This window comes from Nannobrachium achirus, assembly GCF_963921795.1.
Source record: "Nannobrachium achirus genome assembly, chromosome: 12".
Classification (NCBI taxonomy): Eukaryota; Metazoa; Chordata; class Actinopteri; order Myctophiformes; family Myctophidae; genus Nannobrachium; species Nannobrachium achirus.
In genome coordinates this window covers 15860244-15880294 of record NC_137832.1, presented here as the reverse complement: position 1 = coordinate 15880294, position 20051 = coordinate 15860244, and the positions used below count along the sequence as shown (strand labels likewise).

Sequence of the window (20051 nt, the reverse complement as noted above, 5' to 3'; positions counted from 1 at the left end):
AATTCAGTTGCATAAACCCTCACATGATGCAAATCTGAACATAATGTTTCCCCATCTTCCAATGTATACAGATCAACAAATGGAAAAAGGGTGGGTGGCGAAAAATGGCATCGCATTTTACGTTCATTAGACAAATCCCATATCAGATCATCCTTATCCTGGTAAATCAAACGATGAGTGTCCATTTTACTTGTAAGAATTCGTTTTTCTTTGAAATTTAAAAGAAAAGGGATCAGAGAATTGGAGAGCTTTATAAATGCTCAGTCATGGTAGTCACCATTTATACATTCTGTAGGACCACACCCACAGTGACGTAGGCTGGAACTGAATAATTATGTTTACCACTGTACTCCATAGTGATGTCTAGTAATGTTTAGTGGTAAATATTTTAACAAATTGTGGATACATGCATATGCAATATACCCCATTTTTTAAGCTTATCATAAGTACATTTGGAAGAAAGAAAACTCATAATAAACCAATATTGATGTCTATAGTGTTTTATTTATTTTTCTTCTTTTCATAGGTGAACTAATACTAATATTAGCTTTACACAATAGTACAATAAGTACAATCAAGACATGGTGGTGTAGCTATGAACGCAGTTTGTAGAACCATCCATGTGCTGTAAGATCTCTTTTCATACTATTCAAACCAATTCTGCATTATTAGTCAGGATTATACTCAATCATCAACTAATTACACATAGCTTTCAGCAAATAAAACATTATTTTCATTATGATTAAAGGTATGAGGACCAGCACTTGCACTTGCATAGCAAGTGCTCACACAGAAAAGCTAAAATACACAAGGGTTCCAACGTATACATATTCACAATGTCACCGTATAATCACGGTTGTAAGAACTTTAACTATAATTTGAATTCGAGAAGCCCGTTGTTAAGGCTATGTATGAGTTCTGTCATTTTTTGGTAACAGTTTTGCACATGATTACCAGCTGAACGTCCGCACAAGTAACACCATTCCTGTGTAGCCAGTGTCACATATATCCTGTTTGTTAATTTCATTTCGGGTAGTTTCCATGCATCGGGGGCTGTGATTATGTTTGGATGCGCAATAAATCCTCTACGGAATCTCTCCTGACCAATTGCAATCTTTAACCGGTCGGGTGTATAGTTTGCTTTGAGATACGGACATTCTCCTCTGCTGTAGAATGCATGCTGATTTAAAAGTTTATCGCCTGGCAGAAACTTTGAAAGCAGAAGGTGGCAGGCTCCGCAGCGGTGATTATCCCCTACCCCTGTGTGCTCCATGTTAGCCGGTTCCCCTAACCACTCAAACTGCGATGATTTAAAATTGAAAGCACTATCATTGTTTGAATTGCTACTGGACACGTGTTGTGGTGGAAGGCCGCATAGAGCTGCTTCAGATGCGTACATTGAATGATCATCTGGTGGGATATTTTTCCCTCCATTAGTATCATTCATCCATTTAATTCGACCTTGCATAAATCCATCAAAATAGGGATCTATGCCTGTGGGTACATATTCTCCATCTTTAAAAATTATTCCGGGAAAGATTGTGGGCTTTCCATCTTTCTCGTTAAAGCCTAAGGATTCTTCTACATCTTTAGCGAAGGTATACAATACATTGGTCGCTACTTCGCCATAATCCTGTTTTTCTAGCCCCAATTGATGGGTATTATCCATTTTTGAAAAAGAGACTGAAGTAAACTTCTCATTCTCCTTTTTTATATCCACGGCTTTCCAACGTCCCATAGTGCATTGCGCAATTTAGTCTATTGAACACTTTATTATTAGAACATATTGTGTATTCTGTCTTTACGTTAATGGACAAGTTGTGTTTTTTATGTTTTTGTGTGGATCTACTAGCAATGTGTAGTGAGTATGGTGTTGATTTCTGTTGGTGATGTATATTTGTGCTGAATATATAGTAGTTGATTTGATATTATGCAGGCATGTTGATGTTGTATAGTTGTGTTGTGTAGTCTGGCCTGTACACTTATACAGTTTGTACGATTTGCATCCCATACGGTCTAACGATTAGGATTCCTGGTTTTCACCCCGGCAACCCCCGGTTCAACTCTTGGTATGGGAACTAGTCTTTTATCCGCCTGTCATTCAAGTTAAATCTTTAGATTTCACGCAATATTTAGTATAATTTTAGGAATACCTAGTATTTTAACCCATCTATAGATAATATACGAATAAACAAATAAATGTTTTCTGTGTATTGGACTAATGTCACAAACTTTAAAAATGTTAACATGTTCATGTAATGGGATGTTTTAGTGAAAACAATGTAAATTGACTGACCATGGTTAGTCCCATGCATATCATGAGGTTATACACAGTGAGACCCCATATTTAGGCTGTTTGAGATTTGTACACGCAAAAAGAGTAAACTAATTTTCTCACAGACCCCTACCCTGTAACAGGTCTGTCGCATTATAGCTATAAGCTTTGTAGATCGGTCATTTTTGCCAATATGGTTCAAGTGGTTAAAACACTAATATGAGGTTATTTTTAATCGGTCATCGCTTTGTTGATATAATTGTAACATGTTTATGGGATGGGTCGATATAGTTGTAGCAGAGACCATAGTTGGGGTTAATATCAGATAAAAATAATAGAAAAAACCTCGTTTACCAATACTGAATGTGGAGATAGTCAGTAGCCTGGTAAGAATTAATAGACCTATAGGGAATTGACATGTAATAAAATGATCTGACTGTATGAATAAAACAGTAACTGGATGAACATCTACCAATTTTAACATTATGATGGCTTTAGTGCTTATGTTATAATTTGATTAGGGATTATACCAATCATACAATCATATTTATGCTGTGAATATATCACAGTCAAAATATTAGATCTACAAGCTGACACTGTATCATTTTTGTAATATTCGTACAATTTCATGTGTATTATCAGTTCTGTTCCATATCACTACATACAGTGAAAACACCTAATGAATGATCCAACATGACTGGGGACCAAATAGTTTGGCAGACAAACCCAACTAAGTTTTACTGTATTACTAAGTTACACTTTGTGATCAAGATGTGGTTAGATAGATCTTTTGAATCATTTGACATCTTGAAAGCCAGATTGGACCTCAGCAATAAAACTATAAGTAGTTGAGCTAGTCAAACTAGTGAAAATAGCAGATCTATAACTATGGTTCCTCTCTCATTTTGTAATGTTAATGAGAATTACATGTATTATCTTACAGATGGAATACCACTACTGACAACGCAACTAATGCCTTGAATTCAACATACATAGCCCTACCGAGCCAAATGATAAAACATACGATATTACCAGTAGATTATGCAACCCCTTATGGAAATAATACTCTTACATCACCACCCCAGTAAAAATAGTAGATCTGTAAGCTATTACCATCAAAATAACACATCTACAAGCTGGTTGCCTTGGGACTCAAAAGAGCCCATCTATAAGCCTGTACTCAAAAAATAAATAAATCTACACATTTTCAATACAATATGATGCATGCAATCCTAAAATATGGATATCTTCCTCTTAATGTCATAGACCTTTCAGTTTGCAAATCTATAATTGTTATGGCCTTGTTACCAGTGTACTCTTTCCTATGCAAAATGTTTTCATTCAATCAGTCAAACTACTATTCAGACTGAATATAACATATATAGCCATATACCTGCTGTCTTATTGGATGTTTTAGGATTAAGGGTTGAAACTATTAGTTTATTGACACTAGTCTATTGAACACATTGTTAGTAACATTGTTAGTAATATTGTGACTTTTTGGTTTCATGTTTTGCATTGTGCATGTGTTCTAGCTTTTGTTGTGCTGTAATATGTTGGAGTGTTGATGTTTTGTTGATGTACTGGGTTTTGTAGATGTGTATGAGGGTGACTGGGTGAGCTTTTTAATTGTAGTGGGACAACAAATATGTAATGAGAGGATAATAGAAAGGTACAGTAGCACTGGTTTATTTAGTAGCATTGTATAGCTGTGCTTCCATACATCCATGCTATTATACCAGTGAAGTAGAATAATGTAAACACTAAATAGTCAGCTTATGTGTCCATTTTTTACTGTAAATATAACGCACATGGTGTGAGTAATAGCATGTTCATTAGAAACGTACTTAGCCTACAGAACACCCAAGAAAGAAAACAATAAGTTGTCTAATAACCATGATCCCCTATACCGTACATGGTGTGGTTAGGGTGAAAATCCTTCTCTAACTCACTGCATTGGCATTAGGCATTACCTACTGTGTGAGATTTGACATTTTGTGTAACTTAGGTACCATTTCAGGATGTGTCATCTATTGAAATATATAATTAGGGGAAAAAAAATTGTATGTAAGAGTGTGATAACTCAACTTATGAGTGTTGTTAGTAATAACCACTGTATAATGTTAGGGATTGATCATGAATTTCATGTCAGAGTTTTTTACGTACAGTACCAGTTCTACCCTTTATGATGTTTTGCCTAATACAGTACCACCTATAACTACCAGATTAGGGTTCACTAGTAGATTCATCCACAAGATGTTATGACGATAAAGCATACACTGTCTGCATATGCTTACTACATGTGCACTGCGTATACCAGCGCTGTAGGTACATCGTTGCTTGCATTCTTTTCATTGTATTTCTCACTCATAATTCAGAAAAAAAGGATGAGGGGGTCCCTGCTACATCTCTCTCAACTAGGAGTCCTTGAAGTTTAACCCATTTAGGCCTAACCTATAGAATAGGGCTAAATCAGAAATTAGCCTACAAAACAAATATGTTGCTACATACTGTACATGTACTGTAAGCCCCTCCCAAACAGCAAAATGTGTTCCCGGCCTGAAACCCTAGTGTTCATATTCTGAGAACTGTATAGTCCCAAAAAATAGCAGATCTACATGCACATAATGTGTCGCGCTGCGAGACGTTGTGAGCTTGTAGATTGGTTGTTTTCTGCAAAAAGGTTTGGTGTAGGGGTGACAAAATAGCAGCCTAAGTAGTTTATTAAGACTTGATGGTGGTTAAATATCTGAAAAACACACATTGACATGAATCCAAAATACACTGATGATTGTGCTGTCAAACAACGAAAACAATATGGAATCTCTGTAAAGGTTGAAGGGGTCCCTGGTAACACCTTTAACTGTGAGAATTGACACCTTTCCACGGACCACTTACACACACACAACACCACCCCCTCCCTCTCTAACCCCAGCTGTCACCTGTCAATCACAACCACCCACCCCCTCTAACCCCCACACACACACACACTAACAGATGTCAAATATTATTTTTAGAAATACTATTAATAATCCTATATTAATAGAAGGGCTATTTTTAGAACAAAACTATGCCTATGGGCTATTTTTAGAAGGGCTATTTTTAGAAGGGCTATTTATAGAAAAAAAAACTGTGCCTATGGGCTATTTTTAGAAGGGCTATTTTTAGAAGGGCTATTTTTAGAAGGGCTATTTATAGAAAAAAAAACTGTGCCTATATTACTACTCTGGCGTGCCGCGACGGCAGTCCAGGGGTGCCGCGAGATAATTTGATAATATTTTGAATTTATTTGGACACTTAATATAAAAAAATATTTAGTATCATTTTAAACTTGAAGTACAAAGTTATTTTCAGTCAGTTCTAACCAAAATGGCTGTTAGCTCAAAGTTTTCCTCGCAACATAATCACTAAAATATCATCACTGTCGGGCAGAAACCTCGTATCTCCAAGTTTCAAATGTGTACGTCTTTTGGTAAAGCAAAGCCCTGCTTCATCATACAAGACTGTCGCACAAAACTAGTGAAAACAGCCGATCTACAAGCACGTTGTGTGCTTGTAGATCGGCTTTTGGACATACAAGGTTTCCACCCGACAACGACGATATGCTATTTAAGCTGCTGGGAGTGAAAATTATAATGTGGGGTGCCTCGGATTAAAAGTTTGGGAACCCCTGTTTTAAAAGTACAAAAGTGTTGAACTACTGTAGGTTAAACAAAATGTCACCTGAGCTCACTTGACTTTGTCATTCAGAGTTGGAGGTCCAGCAGAAGACGCTGGAGGAAGGGTCCAGGGCGTCCACCTTCTGCGGTCCAGAGATGGAGAGAGAGAGCAGCCTGGACTGCATCTCCGTGCCACCTCAGATGGTTCACAATCTCCATAACAACGGTACGCGCTAGCTCGCCACTTTTCTTCCCTCTTCTTGTGCGTTCTTCTGCAACACAGTAAAAAGAAAAACACTTATCAATCCCTCCACTGATGTTTCTCGCGGCAAACAAATAGAGGCACTTATTAAACCCGTTCAGAACGGGGTACACGGTATTTGTGTATCATTATTTTATGCTTTAACTATTGAAAAATAGCAGATATACAAGCTCACAGCGCGGCACCGAGTGCCGCGCTGCGAGCTTGTAGATCTGCTATTTTTGAAAAATCATGAACATTTGAATTTTGACCCGATTCTATAAGTGTCTTTTGAATCCTTCTAAGATGAAAGATTGAAAAACCTATGTTTCTATATGTCAGCAATCTGACCAGCCATCGTCAAAGAAAAGGTCCTTTTCACTTAAATGGAGCTCAGTTAGTCTGTTCTTGAGAGACTACTATGTCAGTGGTTCTCAAACCTTTTCATTTGAAGGACCCCCAAAATGATATGTATTTTGCCACGGACCCCCATCTCAAAATATTTAGTTCCAGGGACCCCCCCAGAAACTTTTGTTACAAACGTTCGCTTTGAAAATACATATATTCAAAGATTTGCACACATTTTCACGACTTTTTCAAAAATAGCAGCTCTACAAGCTCGCAGCGCGGCACTCGGTGCCGCGCTGTGAGCTTGTATATCTGCTATTTTTCACTGGTTAAAGCATTCAATAATTCGAGGCCGGCCTAAATGGGTTAACCTCTGTCTTACAGACGCACACGCGGCACCCAGTGCACTAACGACAAGACTGAGTGATTGAATAAATGTGTGGCATGTCTTCTTCACCCACTTACACTCCCCAAGGTCTTGTATTGAAGTGCAGATGGAAGCATATTGTTGTGTGTGTGTTTTTTTTATACACACACAACTATTCATATTGGGGTGTTGTCACCGGCGGCTAATATTCTAAAGTCGACTATTTTCCTCACAGCTCTGTTTTCCAGTGTTGTTTTTTACAGCACATTTTGATTTAGTTTTAGTCAATGTCTTTTGAATAAAATGTTTTTTAGTTTTAGTCATAATTTAGTCACCTGAAAAGTTTTAGTCTAATTTTAGTCGACTAAATATCATAAGATTTTAGGCGACTAAATCTACAGTTGATTTAGTCAACTGTAGAATTATATTTTGGCAGGCCTTAATTGATGACATCGTAATGGCACTTGGTTGCATGCTGAAAATAGCAACACCTGAGAGCAACCAAACATAAAATGACTCTATTCTCCACTAGTCCCTCCCTAACGTTTTAGTCTAGTTTTTATTTTGTTGATGAAATTGTCAATATATTTAGTCTTAATTTTAGTCATCACAGCTTTGTTTTTGTTTCTATTTCGTTTTCGTCAGTGAAAAAACGCAGTCAACAATCATTTTTCGTCATAGTTTTAGTCGACGAAATCAACACTGCTGTTTCCCATGGTTTTCTGGTGCTAGTACAGTAGTTGCACAAATCACACAACCATTCATTGTTGTTTTGTCGTTTTGACCCCAGGCTTCCGTAAGCTCACGTTGGTGAACACATGGTATGGCTCGCTGCGACCGCTCTTCAACTCCGAGGAGAACATCACCATGTTTCCTATCGTCACCGATGGCAGCCAAAGGTAACACGCCATTTAATGTGCTGCGTCACAACCAGAAATATCTGTCACGGTTCCAGTTCAGTTATATACTGTAGGTACACACTGCCAAATACAGTATTTCCGTCACTAAAGGCCCACTTTATGCCATCATTATGTTATGGTGCTAACACTAAAGTTCTCACAGCATTCTCGCTTCGTGACACGCTGCGAGCTTGTACATCAGCCATTTTTAAACATTTTTTAAAGATCTTGAAAGTATGAGAACTAGTGATTAGAAGGCATTTGTGGAATCGGTCTCTCGTCTTAATGGCAAATCATGCCTTTTTCCACCTGTCATGTTTTTTTCTTTTCTTTTTTTTTTTACTTAATTTTTATTTGCAGATTTTCACATCAGTCAAAGTGCAGGGTTTGCCGTTTTACATCATATGTCAAGTGTCACATTCCAGTCCATTCAAAGTTCGGTACTGGTGGTGTCATCCTGTAGGGTTTTGTATTCAGTCCATTTTTTTCAGAATTCAGTACAATTCTTCTTGCAAACTTATTTTGTGTGTTAATCTCTCCATCACATATATTTCCTCCACAATGCACAGCCACTGCTCACAGGTTGGAGGAACCTGTTTGCACCACAATCTTGTAATTGCTTTTTTTACTGGCCGCTAACAGTACTTTGACCAGATACATGTCCTGCGTCAAGTTTCCTAGATACAGCACTTGTTTTAATTTTGGTATTTCATTTTTCGATATCTATTTTATCCACCTGTCATGTTTATTTTGAACCAGGTACCTGGGCACTGTTCTGGGCTCCTCCGTCATCTCCACCACAGTTTTCGGGGATGACCAGCCCATCAGCATGGCCGTACACTTCCAGCTGAAACACAAGCCTCAGGTTGGTGTTGTAACATAATGTTAACGTGTCTATGTGTTGTGGATTCTTTATCGATTCCATACAGATTCTGTATAGTAAATGCTTTCTTGTTTCCCCCTTTTCTTTATTGCCTTCCATCTTATATGTATATGTATATGTATATGTATATGTATATGTATATGTATATGTATATGTATATGTATATGTATATGTATATGTACATGTGTGTGTGTGTGTGTGTGTGTGTGTGTGTGTGTGTGTGTGTGTGTGTGTGTGTGTGTGTGTGTGTGTGTACCTATGAATCTAAAAGTATGTAGCTATGCTTTGCTGTGCAGTATTGTAAGCTAGACAGTTTGTATTCTCTGTGAAATAATGATAATCAATAGGCTTTATGTCGTCCATAGAATCCCTCCCTTTCACACGAGCCAGTGTGTGCCTTCTGGGACTTTGATCTCACGTAAGTAGCAGCCAATATTTCAGAAGAACATTTCAACATCTCAAAGTTGTCAATAGCACCAAGGCTGTCTCCCTGCTCCCTGCATCACCCACATACCATGACAGTCGACTGGGAAACATTCCCACTCTCTGAATTCCTGGGCGTGAGTGCATACCATGTCTGTGTGAGAGTGTGTATATTATATATATACTGTTTTTTGTGTAGACAGACAGACAGACAGGCCGACAGATATACTGTATATATATAGATACAGTATATATAGTGTATAGACATAAACTGTTGGCAAATGGAGGATGCGATGCGAGAGTAGCCAACACCAACTTGGGACTCTTGGATCGCTGCCTTCCACACTCGCTTATCTAACATCAGGGTCTTGAGCTCTGCAGTGTTCTCAAAGTGGATTCCAGGTTCAAAGTTGACCCATACAAGTTTGTAACTCTGACAGTGTACAAATGGAATCAAACGAACCTGTTATTTAAGGTGGAGACCTTGAAATTTGACAGTTTGAGAAACATTGAGCTAAGCTGTTGTGCGGCAGTGTATCTACGTAGGTGATGCTTTCTTGCCTTTCCTGCATGGCTTTGCCCTGGGTTTGGCTCCCATAGAGTCAGTTTGCTTGCCTCTGGTTCTGGGCACCTGACACAGTGCCCTGTCAGCCTCATCCTTCTCTCTCTCTCTCTCTCTCTCTCTCTCTCTCTCTCTCTCTCTCTCTCTCTCTCTCTCTCTCTCTCTCTCTCTGACTTTGTCTGTGACCCATGGAGGACCACATTTCTGATGCGGTCCGTCCATGTGTCACCCGGTGCCATTCGTAGCATTCTTGGGTAGAAATGTGGTTACTGCTAAGGCCATGTTATATAGGACCCCTTGGTGTCCTGTGGATGGAGGCATTGTCATCCTGAAGATCCCAGAATACTGTATGGTGAACTCATGTATTGATGTATTTCCAATTGATTTGAAATGCAGACTCACTGTCCTTTAGTCACTGTTCCTATCGAAACACTAGCCAGTTGAGCAGTCTGTATGACTGAAGGTCCATGCCCAATAATGACCCTTCTTTCATAGTCACTTAGATCCTTTAGAGCATTGAATCATTGAAAAAAAGGATCTAAATGTTTAGATCATTTTTTTCTCTTGTTGATCCAAAATCAAGATCAACTGGTCGTATCAGTGTTTTCCTTCCAGTATATCGTCACTGTCGGGCAGAAACCTTGTATCTCCAAGTTTCAAATTTGTACTTTTTTCACCAAGCAAAGCCCTGCTTCATCATACAAGGCTGTCGCACAAATGTAGTGAAAACAGCCGATCTACAAGCACACAACGCCTCACACTGCGAGGCGTTGTGCGAGGCGTTGTGTGCTTGTAGATCTGCTGTTTTCACTAGTTTAGCATTTTTAAAATGATAAATACAAAACGAACGGTCTTGGACATACAAGGTTTCCACCCGACAACGACGATATACATGCGTGTGCGGTGTGCATGTGTGCGTGTGTGCGTGTGGAGAGGGAGAACATCTCCATGTAAAACTGTGCTACTATGTGTCATTGCAGTCCCGAGGCCGGTGGCTGGTGGAACACCAGGGGTTGTGAGGTGGTGTCCAAGCAGCGAGGCTCCACCGTGTGCTACTGCAATCACACCACCAACTTTGCCGTGCTGCTGCAGGTCTACGAGGTCCAGGTAACCACCCACACGCTGCTTCCCAAAACGTGACAGTCGGTTTTCGGTGCGCAAACACCGTTCACAACACAGTATATCGTCGTTGTCGGGTAGAAACCTTGTATGTCCAAAATATTAATATTATAAGTATAACTAGTGAAAACAGCCGATGATGTGTGCTTGTAGATCTGCTGTTTTCAATACTTTTGTGCGACGGCCTTGTCCGATGAAGCAGGGCTTTACTTCGCGAAAAAACATACTCATTTGAAACTTGGAGATACGAGGTTTCTGCCCGACAGTGACAATATCAACCGATATACAATTCAATTCAAAGTTTCAACCAAAAGTTTCAAAACACAATAAAAACTGTTGAAAATGGGGAACATATATACAGTTGGAGGGGTACAGCATTGTGTAAACAGAGCTATGTCACATGTCGTTTTGTACAGTATATACAGGGTAAGAAGCTTTTTGGAACAAATATTAGCATTTCTTTATTCTCAATACGATTTCAATAGCACCGCTACTCACCAATTAAGAGTGGGGTGGCTCAGAGTAGATGACAGAGTACAGCAACTTGCAATGGGCCTGGTGTACAAGATACACTACACCACTATGATACCCAAGTACCTTTCAAAATACTTTATAAACATTAAGGATGTCCATAATTACAACACCAGAGGCAGCGCCACAGATCACTTTCAACCCAGAGTCAAAACCAACAAAGGGTCAAACTCTTTTTTCTGCTATACCACCAAAATGTGGAAAGCTTTACCGAAGGCCATAAAGGAGTGTGGATCACTAGCATCCTTTAAAATTGCCCTGAAAAACCACTTACAGGCAGCAGCCGTTCGCAACTGGTAAAAAATGAACCTAGCCCAACCCTACCCTCCCCTGCCCCTTCTTTGTATATACTGCTTGTTTTAGACTTACTGTTTTTTTTTGTTTTTCTTTACATATCTACTGCATAGTACTGTGTTCTATTTGTCTGTCATTCAATGTTATATGAGATACTTCAATGGTTTCCAGTGGAAATAAGCTTAGTCTTTTCATGGATCTCCTTTTAGTAGACCTTGTACCAGTGAACTGTACCGTCATGAAACTGTACCTTTTCCTATGCAAACTTCTAATAAAGTCTTCAATCAATCAATCAATCAATGTGTGTGTGTGTGTGTGTGTGTGCTTGCGTGTGTGTGTGTGTGTGTGTGTGTGTGTGTGTGTGTGTGTGTGTGTGTGTGTGTGTGTGTGTGTGTGAGTGTGAGTGTGTGTGTGTGTGTGTGTGTGAGTGAGCGTTTAAGGCTAGGTTAAGGTCAGTGTAGTGGTTAGGCCTGTATTTTAGTGAGGGTTAGGGGTTGGGTAATAAAAGTAGTAGGGTTGGGAAATAAATGTAGTAGTAGACCCTCACAATTATAGCAACGCCTGAGTGTGCATGCACGCTCGCGTGCATACGTGCGTATGACCGTGCGTTTACTTTGTACTGAACATCTTGTGCGTGTGTGTGTGTGTGTGTGTGTGTGTGTGTGTGTGTGTGTGTGTGTGTGTGTGTGTGTGTGTGTGTGTGTGTGTGTGTGTGTGTGTGTGTGTGTGTGTGTGTGTGTGTGTGTGCGTGTCAGAGGAGCGTGGAGAATGAGCGAGCGCTGCAGGTGCTGACGTTCATCGGCAGTGGAGTGTCTCTGTGTGGCCTCCTCTTCACCTTCATCCTCTTCATGGCAGTGGGGTGAGTTACTGCCCGTCGTCGGGGACAATGCAGCGCTGCTACCGCGCCGCGCTGGATTGGTGTTGCTATGGGAACAGCTTTGGTCCCAAGTTTTATTTCTTCTTATGACCGACGTTCACGTAAACTTCATTTCAAGTGTTTTTCACTTAACCCGTTAAAGTCGTGATGCAGGAAAGCGTCGGTGACATTTTCTTTTTAGATCTTAAAGGTGTATTCAGTGATAATGAAAGTGGCCGGGGGTCATCTTGTCCCTTACTGGCCTTACAGCGTGGAAATGTTAAATTTTTATAGATTTTTACACCATTATAATGTTCTCGTTTTGATCATTAGACCCAATCACTGAATATCGGTAGGCCTACGTCTCCAGCTTCAGGATATGTATGATACTGATTTACTACAAGACTGTGGCATTTTATGAGTTCAGTAGTTTACAATCTATGCATTTAGCAGACGTTCTTAATTCAGAGCGACTGTGGTTCTAAAAACTTTCATTTTGACCATCATAACTAAACATCATAACATAACTACGGCCATACTCTACCCTGATTGGTCCTCTGAAAACGGAATCTAGCTATGGTCGTAACACGGACCATGGTGGAAGTCAGCACACATTCTAGAGGAGAATGAATGGAAAATGTACCAATTATATATATATGTTTTTGAATGAAATACAATCACTGAATATACCTTTAAGTGTTAGTAGCTAAGATCTAAAACAGTGCTTCCCAAACTTTTCAGGTCGAGACCCAAATGAGAGGTTAGACCCTGCAGGAAAGCACCAAAACGGGACCCAAAACTGTGAAAATAGCAGATCTACAGCGAGCTTGTAGATCGCCTATTCTCACTAGTTCTTAGGGCCACTTCACCTCTGGGACAACCCGATCTTATTTTATTGTCGTTTGGGACACGATCAACAGAATCCTGAGTTATGTTTTTTTGAGATATTTTAGTATTTCAACATGTACTAGTGATGCAAAATGCATCACCAGTCATGCTGAAATACTAAAATATCTATTTGTTTGTGTATATATATATATATATATATATATGTATATATAATTTAATGTAAAGAAAATGGGATTTTTACACATGACCTTTGTCTGTGACCCACAAATGGGTCACAGAAAAAAAAAAACATTTCGTTAAAAGGTCCACAGGAAAAAAAATATCCTTAGGTCGAGTCTGCTGGATTCACATTTTGGTGCCATCCTAACAGGAAGATAAAATATAAACTGTTTTCTCAAATGTTTTACGTCAAGGACCCCCAAAATTGTATGTATTTGGCTGTGGACCACAGGCTCAAAAATATTTAGTTCCAATGCAGGGACCCCCGGAAGCAAAGAGACTTTTGTATTTGCATAAATGTTCACGATATCATCTACTGTATGCAGCTGACTGAAATGCATTTCACACCCGTTTGTAGTGTTTCTAAGAGCTGTATGTAACAAGGTTCAACTGTGTGTGTGTGTGTGTGTGTGTGTGTGTGTGTGTGTGTGTGTGTGTGTGTGTGTGTGCGTGTGCGTGTGCGTGTGCGTGTGCGTGTGCGTGTGCGCGTGTGTGCGTGTGCAGTGTCCCTAAGTCAGACCGCACCACAGTGCATAAGAACCTGATAGTGGCCCTGGGGACCGCACAGCTGCTGTTAATGTGCAGTGACTGGGCTTCTGCCAATGAGGTGAGAGCACACACACACACACACACACACACACACACACACACACACACACACACACACACACACACACACACACACGTACGCACGCATACACAGTGTAGGAAATAAACAGTACAATCCCGTGTTCATTTAATAGGTTGGTTTGACCCTCACAGGACCAGCCAAATGGTTGGTTCTATTTGTACAGTTATTTAACACTGAGGATCTTACTGTGTATACAGTACATGGACACATACTGTACCAAATGTTTAGCAATCTTCTACGTATAAAAAAACTCATTGTCGTTGATTACACAAACCGCAGCCACATTATTCTATGAACATTGTATGTATCCATTTTGAATGGATTTTGAAAAGAAATGTCTTGAAATATTAACATATCCCAACGTTATGTTAACTCGTTTAGATTTTAACCACTTTTAAACTTTTTTACAACAAGGGATCATACACAATAAGCCCATTCCCAAGATGCACCACAATATTTCATGGGCAGATGTGTTATAAATAGTAATCAATAAAATGTCGGCTTATTGTGTCTAAAAAGACATATTTAGCCACTTGCATGCATGTTCCCACCCACTGAAATCAAATTAAAATCGCTAAAACGATAGAAAGCAGTAGATGAAAACATTTTAACTCTCATCTTTTCTTTTCTCTAATTACAATCTAAAATATGAACCCTTGTTGTAAAAAAAACAAAGCGATGCGACGCGTTGTGAGCTTGTAGATCAGATTTTCAAATAGCCTAGGTATAAAATAGGGCTAAAGTGGTTTAGGTATGTTTTATAATACCGTATTATAATTTATATCTGCAGAGTAACTAGTACGTTTCCAAATAGATTCAGTGGAGTAAAAGTTCAATATTTTGATCCGAGATGTAGTCGAGTAGAAATAAAAGTATTGGAAATTGGAAATACTCAAGCATTACAAGTACAAATACCTCAAAATTGTACTTAAGTACTTAAGTAAATGTACTTAGTTACTTTACACCACAGCTTTGCAAAGGGCTATTCTAGCTCTGTCCCTGACCTTCCATCCATGTTGTGGCCACCAGGGGGCGTGCTTGATGGTGACGGCTCTGCTCCATCTATTCTTCATGGCCTCCTTCTCGTGGATGCTGGTGGAGGGCCTGCTGCTCTGGAGCAAGGTGGTCACTGTGAACATGAGCGAGGACCGCAGGATGAAGCTCTACTACGTCATTGGCTGGGGTGAGACCTTTGGAGACCAATGAATGAATGCTAGACTTTTACAATCTACATTTGTAGGCAAATGTCCAAACAAGTTGTCAATACAGAATGTACACAACTAGGCTATAGCTACAGTACTTGTTACTACCCTTGTGATGTCATCATTGTTCGATTCCATTCTGCTACCTGTACAGTTACTGTTCCAAAACAGTCATCTACATATTTTAAATTATATAAGCCTACCGGTTTTAGTACAGAATGTAAACTTGTCTGTTGCCCGCCCATATTGTAAAGAAATTGGGCTTGTCCTTACTTCCATCACAGGTGTTACCAATGATGCTAATGAAGGCTCTGTTCCATTCTGGTCAAACAGAGTCAGGGTACTGATATTGTGCATGTTGGCACACTGGATTATTTCCTACAGAGGGTTGGTCTTCCTGCAAGGCCTTGGGCCTGACGCACCTCCAACGGTGCCCACGGTGGACTATGCATGGCAGGGGTGTCCTTCTCCCTGAGCCAGGCCTAAACCTGACCGCATACCAAAAACCCTTATGGGTCCAACTTCGTCCCATTTGTACAGAGTTATGGCCTTATGGGGGTCCTTGACATTAAACAGTTTGGGAACCACTGTGCTACTACTAAATGGAACAGAGCCTTCTTTAGTATTATTGATAGCACATGTGAAGGAAGTATGGAAGAGGCCTAGCTCTGGTCCAGAGCGTCAGCGAGTACGCTCTGACAGGTGGGTGACTCAAAAACTAGATCAACATTTCTCTACCGGGTACCCCTACGAGGGCTCAACTTCAGTGAAAATAAACAAAACTGCTTTGCTACTCACCTAACCAAAGGTAGTTTTGCGTTGTTGAAAGATTCTCTGCGGTGAACCTCTCAGCACCCCACCCACTCTGTAAAATGCATTATGTCTGTCATGAAATAAAATGCACCCACCCGAGCCTCCGGAGACACAACCCGGAAATAAGCGGCGGTCGAGTTGGATGCGTTTTATTTCATGACAACGCCTTGTGTGCTTGTAGATCAGCTGTTTTCACTAGTTTAAATAATTTTTAAAATGATAAATACAATACTGGCTTTCAAGCAGTTTCAAGGGGCACACTTGACCCTTCTCAGGGGCACAACAAAGGTCTCCATGCACAGTGGTTGAGAAACACCAGGGGAAGCACACAGTTACAGTCTTCTGCCTCGTTTTAGTTTATACTGTGAAATCAATAACATAATACCAAAAAAAAATGTTTCCCCGTGATGGATTTAGTCATTAGCGTGTCATTGAGATACACTGACCTGTATCCTAGTCCCAACATCCTCCTACATGATGCTGTTTTCTATTCCTAAATCTCTCTGCGGTATAATAGAATAGAATGTCTATGTCGGGGCAGAAACCTCGTATCTCCATCAGTGGCGTCAGTTCAGGAAAAAAGCTAAGGTATGGCAACATGACTGGTGTCTTGCACACGCGCGGAGGCGCGCATGCAAGACACCAGTCATGTTGCCATACCTTATAGCAACAGAAATGATACATTTATTTTAAGAAGTACATTCTATTTTCCCCTGTTTCTACGGTTTCTTGGGCTGGATATGGCAGCCTGGAATGGTTGTTCAAGTGCAGCTAAACTTGGCATGTTCGTAAACGTGCCACAATACCTTGTTAAAGTGACCATTTTGTTACATTTTGCATTTGTAGTTATTTTAACAACATAATAACTAGAACAGATAGACAAAGAGACATTCATGGATTCATATTTAAAAGTAACTTTTATTTTCCTCCCTGGACCCAGGGTATGGCAGCTGCATACCCCTGCCATACCCAATTGACGCCCCTGATCTCCATGATGATCTCAACTTTTCAGTTTTTTATTTGATGTTATTGTCTCGTCATGCCCTACTTTTATCGTAAAACAGTGTCAAGCTAAAGTAGTGAAAACAGCCGATCTACAGGTTCGCAAGGCATCGCATCGCGACTCTTTGGGAGCTTGTAGATCTGGAATCTATCGCCGTTTCTATCCATTTTCGTTTCCGTTCGCGGAAAAAAGAAATGGTTTTTCGGGACATACAAGGTTTCCACCCGACAGCGACGATTAAGCTAGGAACACCGTGTTCTCTTTCACGCCAACACACAAGCGCTCGTTATTTAGGTGCCTGCGTGACGCAGCTGTCCCAAATGTTCACTAACAGACTAAATAGACAGCCTGCCAAATGGACTGTAGCAGCAGGCCCTGTTCTACCACTATAAAAACACTTTTTTCTTTAATAACATACTGCTTTTAATCAGTGTTACATTTGGGGGGAAGGTGTTGTTGAACAGGGACGTGCAGAAAATGTTAGAGAGGCAGGGGCTGAAATTTCTAAAAGGGCCTTTTGGTGAAAATATCGAAAGTAGCAGCCCTCCAAGCTCACAACGCGTCGCACTGCGACGCGTTGTGGGCTTGGAAGTCAGCTATTTTCTGTGCTTGATACCACACTGAACTAAGCTTAATAAAGTCAACACTGGATATGCGGCGAAAGGCATGGATTTCTACACAGAGAGGGCAATTCTTTCAACATAAGATGCTGCATTCAAGTTCAGGAGAGTTTGGACAAGGCAATTCTCTTGACCGCTGCCTTCGGGTATGGCATGGAAAGAGGGCGTCTGCATGTCTTTCACCGTAGTAAAAACTACATTCATGGTCTGGAGAGGGCAGTTTTTACTGACGGGTAAAAGGGCAAGGGCTCAAGCCCCCTTTGATGTCTATGTGTGCCTGTTGTTGAATGTTTGTTTTTGTTAATTGTTTTACAGGACTGCCTGTACTTATTGTCGGCGTTACGCTGTCGGTATCTCTGGACAAGTACAAGGCAGATAGCCACTGCTGGCTCAACGTGAAGACTGATATGATCTGGGCCTTCGTGGGTCCCGTCATATTTGTGTTGGCGGTATGCACTGTCCCTTCTTCTCTAATACTGCTTGTGTACTGTACGTGTGCGTGTGTGTGCACGACTGGGCGTGTGTGTGTGTGTGTGTGTGTGTGTGTGTGTGTGTGTGTGTGTGTGTGTGTGTGTGTGTGTGTGTGTGTGTGTGTGTGTGTGTGTGTGTGTGTGTGTGTGTGCGTGCGTGCGTGCGTGTGTGCGTGCGTGCGTGCGTGCGTGCGTGCGTGCGTGCGTGTGTTTTTTGAATTAAACCCCATTTGAAAAAACATTAACTTAAAAAATAGCTTATCTAATTTATAATGGCATGCCCAAAATAGGATCATCAGGGTTAAAGTGATTAAAATGTGTGTTTTTGTTTGTGTGGTTGGCAACCAGACAATAGTACGTTCCTCCAATAATCTTTCCATCTTTCTAAAGTAAAACTTTATTTTGCCGCGCTACTCCTCCCACAGTTTTGGTGGCACGTATGTCACCATAATGTCAAATCGACCGGCTTCATCAGGACACGCAGGGGTGCATTTTGCATTTATATACATTTCTTCGTGAATTAATTTTCTCCATTGACTTTAATTAAAATGTGTACTTTTCCCAACTATGAAGGTGACTGACATCATAGATGTCTGACATCATTGATTGATTGATTGATTGATTGATTGATTGATTATTTTATTAGACAAAAATGGAGAACAGTACAAGTATAGTCAATACAATTGAAATGTAGTACAGTACAAGTACAGTTAAACACCCTGCCTAAAAGGAGCATCCCAAATAAGACCTTTTACTGTCTTTTTTTTACGTTGAAAGCGCTCTGTATTAAATTCATGGACATAATAAATAGCAAGCAAAGAAAACATACAATAATATCGCAGTTATAAAAAAGCACTATGTACAGGATAGGGGAAACAAGGGGGTGGGGGTGCTCACTTCTCGCCTGTCTTATGGGAGAAGTGATAACTACCTCCTTCTCTGGCCTCCTGAAAGGTGTGTTTTCAGGGCAGTTTTGAAGGATGCCAGCGACCACATGAGGCTGACACCGTATGTCCATATACAGTATAGGCATTCCAAGATATGGGCTTAATTAATATTGACTAGAAGCTGGGCCGCCCTCGTCTAGTCGGCGACCTGGCCAACTCGGAACAATGTAAATAGGGAATGAATGCCCCGCCCTTTAGGACCCGTTTTGACCATCTGTCTGCCTGTGTCCATTTATGCCCATATATGGAGATATCTGTATCTGTCTGTCTGTCTGTCGGCGTCCATTTTATGTCCATATATGGAGATCACTGCAGTTATAGTTCTGGGTCCATTTTATGCCCAGATATGGAGATATCTGTCTATCTGCGTCCATTTTATGCCCATATATGGAGTATCTGTCTGTGCCTGGAGAACGCGCGTGCCCGTGGGACGAACGGTTCTCGAGATACGCGGATTACATACATAATACATACACACTCACAGAGATTTTTTGTTGACTCATGTGGCGTACGTGATGTCAGAGCCTTTTATGAAGTGATGTCACAATGAGTCAGAGCTTTCGCCGATTTCCTCCGGAACAGCCTGATGTCAACAATCAACCCCGCATAAGGAGATTCCGAACGTTTCGCGGCGGTTCGGGAAAACCGCGCGCCGGGTCGGGTCGAGACCCGGCACTGCACTCCGTGCCGCGGCGGGGAACGCGCGTGCCGAATCTGAAGCCGGTGGGACGAACGGTTCTCGAGATACGCGGATTACAGACACACAGACAGACACGCAGAGACTTCTCGCATTTATAGGGACATCAGGGATCTCCATATATGGGCATAACGGCCGGACTA

General features: G+C 40.7%; 1 protein-coding gene across 1 annotated transcript in view; it reads left to right on the top strand.

Moving 5' to 3' along the window:
- adgrd2 (adhesion G protein-coupled receptor D2) overlaps window positions 1-20051 on the top strand; it is a gene marked incomplete at both ends in the record, with an annotated part of 70460 nt that overhangs the window by 30629 nt on the left and 19780 nt on the right. Inside the window, 9 exons of the mRNA XM_080738478.1 lie at window positions 6026-6160; window positions 7681-7789; window positions 8549-8654; window positions 9038-9090; window positions 10638-10764; window positions 12357-12460; window positions 14030-14132; window positions 15186-15339; window positions 18110-18243. Coding sequence (XP_080594604.1) covers window positions 6026-6160; window positions 7681-7789; window positions 8549-8654; window positions 9038-9090; window positions 10638-10764; window positions 12357-12460; window positions 14030-14132; window positions 15186-15339; window positions 18110-18243 — 1025 coding nt within the window. The remainder of the gene's footprint in view (window positions 1-6025; window positions 6161-7680; window positions 7790-8548; window positions 8655-9037; window positions 9091-10637; window positions 10765-12356; window positions 12461-14029; window positions 14133-15185; window positions 15340-18109; window positions 18244-20051) is intronic.